This window comes from Silurus aristotelis (genome assembly GCF_946808225.1).
Source record: "Silurus aristotelis genome assembly, chromosome: 11".
Lineage (NCBI taxonomy): Eukaryota > Metazoa > Chordata > Actinopteri > Siluriformes > Siluridae > Silurus > Silurus aristotelis.
Window position 1 is genome coordinate 30,704,653 of NC_139584.1, and position 7,500 is coordinate 30,712,152.

A 7,500-nucleotide genomic window follows, 5' to 3' on the forward strand; every position below is an offset into this window, starting at 1 on the left:
GTGTGAGTGTGCATGTTTAGACCTGTGGACAGGAAACACTTTGTTAAACAGATCCTTTAAAGCTGATTGGCTGAATGTTGGACACATCACAGGGGTAACTGAGGCTAAATGTGGGTGCTGAGGGGCAGAAACTGAGCAAATTGTCTTACTAACACTGATACTGAGTGACTGTGAGTGAGTTTTAAAGAGATCATCATTATCGTAAGGAAGGAGGATGTTGAAGTGTGTAGAGAAATTGCTGTGTGATGGTGAGTATTTTCTTCTCATTTTACTTTTCTAACAAACAGCTTAAATTAATTTCTGTCTGAAGAAGCACTTTACGTCTTGAAACTGATTTATAGTGTATTACTAATAAAAAAAACATAATCTATATGTAGAGCTAATAAATAAAAAGGCCTGAGATGTTGCTTTAAGTCGTTATTAATAAAACAGTCGACTACTAATTTTTTTACGACTAACTTTAATATATAACACAGTGTTTATCTATATAATTATAGACTTTATTATCTTATATTTATTTATGTGTGATGAAATGTACTGTGTGTGTGTGTGTGTGTGTGTTAGAGAGCAATATTCACCTAAATTACATTTTCTTATTTTTCTGAAGGTGTTCTCGCTCTGGTGTCAGTGTCACTGTTTTGCAGCCAAACAGTCGAAAGTGTTGAGAACAAATCAATACTGAAACTCAACACAACCCTGCAAACCACACAAAACCTCGACAACCTCACACAATGTAAGAACTTATTATTACTATTATTATTAATTATTATTATTTATGTAATGTTACTGTAAAAACTTCACACATTTCTACAAAATATTATAGTGACGTATAGTGTAGTATAGTATATTATAGTGATGTATAGTGTAGTACATTAACATATAGTGTAGTATAGTGTATTATAGTGATGTATAGTGTAGTACATTAACATATAGTGTAGTATAGTGTATTATAGTGATGTATAGTGTAGTATAGTATATTATAGTGATGTATAGTGTAGTACATTGATGTATAGTGTAGTATAGTATATTATAGTGACGTATAGTGTAGTACATTAACATATAGTGTAGTATAGTGTATTATATTGATGTATAGTGTAGTACATTAACATATAGTGTAGTATAGTGTATTATATTGATGTATAGTGTAGTACATTAACATATAGTGTAGTATAGTGTATTATAGTGATGTATAGTGTAGTATAGTATATTATAGTGACGTATAGTGTAGTACATTAACATATAGTGTATTATAGTGTATTATATTGATGTATAGTGTAGTACATTAACATATAGTGTAGTATAGTGTATTATATTGATGTATAGTGTAGTACATTAACATATAGTGTAATATAGTGTATTATAGTAACGTATAGTGTAGTATAGTATATTATAGTGATGTATAGTGTAGTACATTGATGTATAGTGTAGTATAGTATATTATAGTGACGTATAGTGTAGTACATTAACATATAGTGTAGTATAGTGTATTATATTGATGTATAGTGTAGTACATTAACATATAGTGTAGTATAGTGTATTATAGTGATGTATAGTGTAGTACTTTAACATATAGTGTAGTATAGTGTATTATAGTAACGTATAGTGTAGTATAGTATATTATAGTGATGTATAGTGTAGTACATTGATGTATAGTGTAGTATAGTATATTATAGTGACGTATAGTGTATTATAGTATATTATAGTGATGTATAGTGTAGAATAGTGTATTATAGTGACGTATAGTGTAGTATAGTGTATTATAGTAATGTATAGTGCAGTCAGTATAGTGTATTATAGTGATGTATAGTGTAGCATAGTGATGTAAAGTGCAGTATAGTGTATTATAGTGATGTATAGTGTAGTACATTAACATATAGTGTAGTATAGTGTATTATAGTAACGTATAGTGTAGTATAGTATATTATAGTGATGTATAGTGTAGAATGGTGTATTATAGTGACGTATAGTGTAGTATAGTGTATTATAGTAATGTATAGTGCAGTCAGTATAGTGTATTATAGTGATGTATAGTGTAGCATAGTGATGTAAAGTGCAGTATAGTGTATTATAGTGATGTATAGTGTAGTACATTAACATATAGTGTAGTATAGTGTATTATAGTAACGTATAGTGTAGTATAGTATATTATAGTGATGTATAGTGTAGAATAGTGTATTATAGTGACGTATAGTGTAGTATAGTGTATTATAGTAATGTATAGTGCAGTCAGTATAGTGTATTATAGTGATGTATAGTGTAGCATAGTGATGTAAAGTGCAGTATAGTGTATTATAGTGATGTATAGTGTAGTACATTAACATATAGTGTAGTATAGTGTATTATAGTAACGTATAGTGTAGTATAGTATATTATAGTGATGTATAGTGTAGTACATTGATGTATAGTGTAGTATAGTATATTATAGTGACGTATAGTGTATTATAGTATATTATAGTGACGTATAGTGTAGAATAGTGTATTATAGTGACGTATAGTGTAGTATAGTGTATTATAGTAATGTATAGTGCAGTCAGTATAGTGTATTATAGTGATGTATAGTGTAGCATAGTGATGTAAAGTGCAGTATAGTGTATTCTAGTGCAGTATAGTGTATTATAGTGATGTGTAGAGCAGTGTAAAGTATTATAATGATCTATAGTGCAGAATAGTGTATTATAGTGATGTATTGTGCAGTATAATATGTATAGTGTATTATAGTGATGTATAGTGCAGTATAGTGTATTAAAGTGATGCATAGTGTTGTATAGTGTATTCTATTGATGTATAGTGTTGTCTTATGATGTATAGTGCAGTATAGTGTATTATAGTGATGTATAGTGCAGTATAGTGTATTATAGTAAATTATAGTGTATTATAGTGATGTATAGTGCAGTATATTTTATTATAGTGATGTATAGTGTAGTACATTAACATATAGTGTAGTATAGTATATTATAGTGATGTATAGTGTAGTACATTAACATATAGTGTAGTATAGTGTATTATAGTGATGTATAGTGTAGTACTTTAACATATAGTGTAGTATAGTATATTATAGTGATGTATAGTGTAGTACATTAACATATAGTGTAGTATAGTGTATTATAGTGATGTATAGTGTAGTACTTTAACATATAGTGTAGTATAGTATATTATAGTGATGTATAGTGTAGTACATTAACATATAGTGTAGTATAGTATATTATAGTGATGTATAGTGTAGTACATTAACATATAGTGTAGTATAGTATATTATAGTGATGTATAGAGTAGTATAGTATATTATAGTGATGTATAGTGTAGTACATTAACATATAGTGTAGTATAGTGTATTATAGTGATGTATAGTGTAGTACATTAACATATAGTGTAGTATAGTGTATTATAGTGATGTATAGTGTAGTACATTAACATATAGTGTAGTATAGTGTATTATAGTGATGTATAGTGTAGTACATTAACATATAGTGTAGTATAGTATATTATAGTGATGTATAGAGTAGTATAGAATATTATAGTGATGTATAGTGTAGTACATTAACATATAGTGTAGTATAGTGTATTATAGTGATGTATAGTGTAGTACATTAACGTATAGTGTAGTATAGTGTATTATAGTGATGTATAGTGTAGTACATTAACATATAGTGTAGTATAGTGTATTATAGTGATGTATAGAGTAGTATAGTATATTATAGTGATGTATAGTGTAGTACATTAACATATAGTGTAGTATAGTGTATTATAGTGATGTATAGTGTAGTACATTAACGTATAGTGTAGTATAGTGTATTACAGTGATGTATAGTGTAGTACATTAACATATAGTGTAGTATAGTGTATTATATTGATGTATAGTGTAGTACATTAACATATAGTGTAGTATAGTGTATTATAGTAACGTATAGTGTAGTATAGTATATTATAGTGACGTATAGTGTAGCATAGTGATGTAAAGTGCAGTATAGTGTATTCTAGTGCAGTATAGTGTATTATAGTGATGTGTAGAGCAGTGTAGAGTATTATAATGATCTATAGTGCAGAATAGTGTATTATAGTGATGTATTGTGCAGTATAGTGTATTATAGTTATGTATAGTGCAGTATAATGATGTAGAGTGCAGTATAGTGATGCATAGTGTAGTATAGTGTATTATAGGGATGTATAGTGTAGTCTTATAATGTATAGTGTATTATAGTGATGTATAGTGCAGTATAGTGTATTATAGGGATGTATAGTGTAGTCTTATGATGTATAGTGTATTATAGTGATGTATAGTGCAGTATAGTGTATTATAGGGATGTATAGTGTAGTCTTATGATGTATAGTGTATTATAGTGATGTATAGTGCAGTATAGTGTAATATAGTGATGTATAGTGCATTATAGTGATATATAGTGTATTATAATGATGTATAGTGTATTATAGTGATGTGTAGTGTAGTCTTATGATGTATAGTGTATTATAGTGATGTATAGTGCAGTATAGTGTATTATAGTGATGTATAGTGTAGTCTTATGATGTATAGTGTATTATAGTGATGTATAGTGCAGTATAGTGTAATATAGTGATGTATAGTGCATTATAGTGATATATAGTGTATTATAATGATGTATAGTGTATTATAGTGATGTGTAGTGTAGTCTTATGATGTATAGTGTATTATAGTGATGTATAGTGCAGTATAGTGTATTATAGTGATGTATAGTGTAGTCTTATGATGTATAGTGTATTATAGTGATGTATAGTGCAGTATAGTGTATTATAGTGATGTATAGTGCATTATAGTGATATATAGTGTATTATAATGATGTATAGTGTATTATAGTGATGTGTAGTGTAGTCTTATGATGTATAGTGTATTATAGTGATGTATAGTGCAGTATAGTGTATTATAGTGATGTATAGTGCATTATAGTGATATATAGTGTATTATAATGATGTATAGTGTATTATAGTGATGTGTAGTGTAGTCTTATGATGTATAGTGTATTATAGTGATGTATAGTGCAGTATAGTGTATTATAGTGATGTATAGTGTAGTCTTATGATGTATAGTGTATTGTAGTGATGTATAGTGCAGTATAGTGTATTATAGTGATGTATAGTGTATTATAGTGATGTATAGTGTAGTCTTATGATGTATAGTGTATTATAGTGATGTATAGTGTAGTCTTATGATGTATAGTGTATTATAGTGATGTATAGTGCAGTATAGTGTATTATAGTGATGTATAGTGTAGTCTTATGATGTATAGTGTATTATAGTGATGTATAGGGTAGTCTTATGATGTATAGTGTATTATAGTGTATTATAGTGATGTATAGTGTAGTACATTAACATATAGTGTAGTATAGTGTATTATAGTGATGTATAGTGTAGTACATTAACGTATAGTGTAGTACAGTATATTATAGTGATGTATAAAGTCACTATACTACACATCAGGTATCATGTGTAAGTTTGTATAGTGATGTATAGTGTAATGTTTATTATTTTATGAATTATACTTGATATTACAATGATATTGCTATAAAGATTTATTTATTTAGGAGAAATATCCCAACATTGCTTTCAAAATAATGTGTGTGTGTGTGTGTGTGTGTGTGTGTGTGTGTGTGTGTGTGTGCAGATGAACCCCGGGTTCTCCCCGTGCTCAAGCTTTGTTCAGGACAACATGAGAGCTTCTGCATTAATGGTCTCTGTTCTTTTCATGAAAATATCAACACACCGTCCTGCACGTAAGCCAAGCTAATAATGCTAATCAACATTTATTCCAGAAAATGTTAGACACAACAGTCTAATCACCGTGTGTGTGTGTGTGTGTGTGTGTGTGTGTGTAGGTGTCATTTAGGATTTATCGGTGAACGGTGTGAGATCTTTAATCCGAATTTACGTGTGACAAGCCCCTTTAACCTGGAGGAAGTGATTCCTATCAGCTGTGGAGTGATTGGGCTCCTGCTTGTGTGTGTGTGTGCGCTCAGCTACTGCTGCTACAGGAAGTGGTAATACAGCTACACATTATTGGGGGCGGGGCATAATTATAAATAAATACAGTATTCACTAATAAGTGCAGAAATTCTGTCCAGTTATGCTCCAGGCCACACCTACATTTCCATAGTAACATTCAGAAAACTGATGTTTGATTGGCTGTTATCACTCAGAGCCTGTGTGTGTGTGTGTGTGTGTGTGTGTGTGTGTGTGTGTGTGTGTGTGATTGCAGTGGCAGAAAACCGACTCCTCCATATAAAAACCAGGAGAACAGTGTATGAGAGGGAAGGCGACACACACATCCGAGAAATGAAACAGCCAGATGGATTGATCACATGACCACTTACTATACACTGTAAACACATAACACTCTATCAAGACTGTAACTCTAACACAACCCTGTTACGACTGTAACACGAACACAACACTAGCAAGACTGTAATACAACACTGAAACAACATTGTAACAAGACTGAAACTCTAACACAACACTGAAACAAGACTAACTCTAACACAACACCAACATTGTTACACAACACTGTAACACAATACTAACACAAACAACTCCACACTTCTGTATTTATGCTTTATTATAAAAATGTATTATTATTTTGATATTTATTTATAATTTTGATCAATAAATCCCTTGTACACTGTTGTATAATTTGTTTAATTTTGTGTGTGTGTGTGTGTGTGTGTGTGTGTGTAAGTCAAGTCAAGTTTATTTATATAGCGTTTATTTCTATAGCGTCTTTTACAATGGACATTCTGTCAAAGAAGCTTTACAGAACTTAATAATTAAGGTAAATTATGTGTGTGTGTGTGTGTGTGTTTCTAATCCTGGAGATAATATCACTTCTGGCAGATCTTCTAGCATAACCATCACCTTGGTCACATTGAGATGATCATGGGCAAAACTTTCTGGAGCTTTCAGTCTTAAATGAAAAATACTGTTGGGGTTCAATCACTTCAGGAACTTTGGCTTCTTCTGATGTTTCAAATCAATTCGATATCTGAAGTTTTTGGTCACCATTTTCACCTCTGACTCACTCCACATGATCCACATCTGGATTTCTGTACAGCTGTGGAATAAAGCTAATGTAATAATCAGAAAAATGAAACATTAGATGATTTGATTCTAACCATAACCATTGCTGTTCTGGTAGTGTGTAACAGCTCACTTCCTGTTTACACTCACACCATGGTCAGGATTGGAAGTGGAAAATCAGACTGCAGACCTCAGCTCTGTACATTAGGACAAACAGGAAGTGTGGGGCTGCACACCACTCTATGTGATGTCACTTCCTGTTCCTGTGTAGTGTTTCTCTGTACTTTGGGGTCTGGTAATGGTCAGACTCGAGGTGTTCAGCTGAGGTGTTCAGGGTGATGTACACACGACCTTTGACCTCTGTGACCTTGTGAACTCTCTGTTTGACCCCTTTGAAGCACCAACGTGGTTTCAGGGGTTTCACTGAAGGATCCACCGCCTGGTACACACCTTCGCCATCA

At 31.2% G+C, this 7,500-nt stretch overlaps 3 protein-coding genes across 6 annotated transcripts in view; 2 read left to right on the forward strand and 1 right to left on the reverse strand.

Moving 5' to 3' along the window:
- Positions 1-6,649, forward strand: part of epgn (epithelial mitogen homolog (mouse)) — a 6,654-nt gene extending 5 nt beyond the window's left edge. Inside the window, exons 1-5 of the mRNA XM_083553481.1 lie at positions 1-248; positions 608-733; positions 5,634-5,742; positions 5,845-6,006; positions 6,225-6,649. The exon at positions 1-248 is cut by the window's left edge and continues 5 nt beyond it. Of these exons, the coding sequence (XP_083409607.1) occupies positions 215-248; positions 608-733; positions 5,634-5,742; positions 5,845-6,006; positions 6,225-6,273 (480 nt within the window). The 5' untranslated portion in view covers positions 1-214 and the 3' untranslated portion in view covers positions 6,274-6,649. The remainder of the gene's footprint in view (positions 249-607; positions 734-5,633; positions 5,743-5,844; positions 6,007-6,224) is intronic.
- Positions 1-7,500, forward strand: part of LOC310732793 (uncharacterized protein) — a 339,677-nt gene that overhangs the window by 296,768 nt on the left and 35,409 nt on the right. The gene's annotated exons all lie outside the window — the stretch shown is intronic.
- Positions 6,712-7,500, reverse strand: part of LOC310732803 (Rieske domain-containing protein-like) — a 29,172-nt gene continuing 28,383 nt past the window's right edge. The window contains exon 5 of the mRNA XM_083553480.1: positions 6,712-7,500. This exon is cut by the window's right edge and continues 59 nt beyond it. Within this exon, the coding sequence (XP_083409606.1) occupies positions 7,290-7,500 (211 nt within the window). The 3' untranslated portion in view covers positions 6,712-7,289.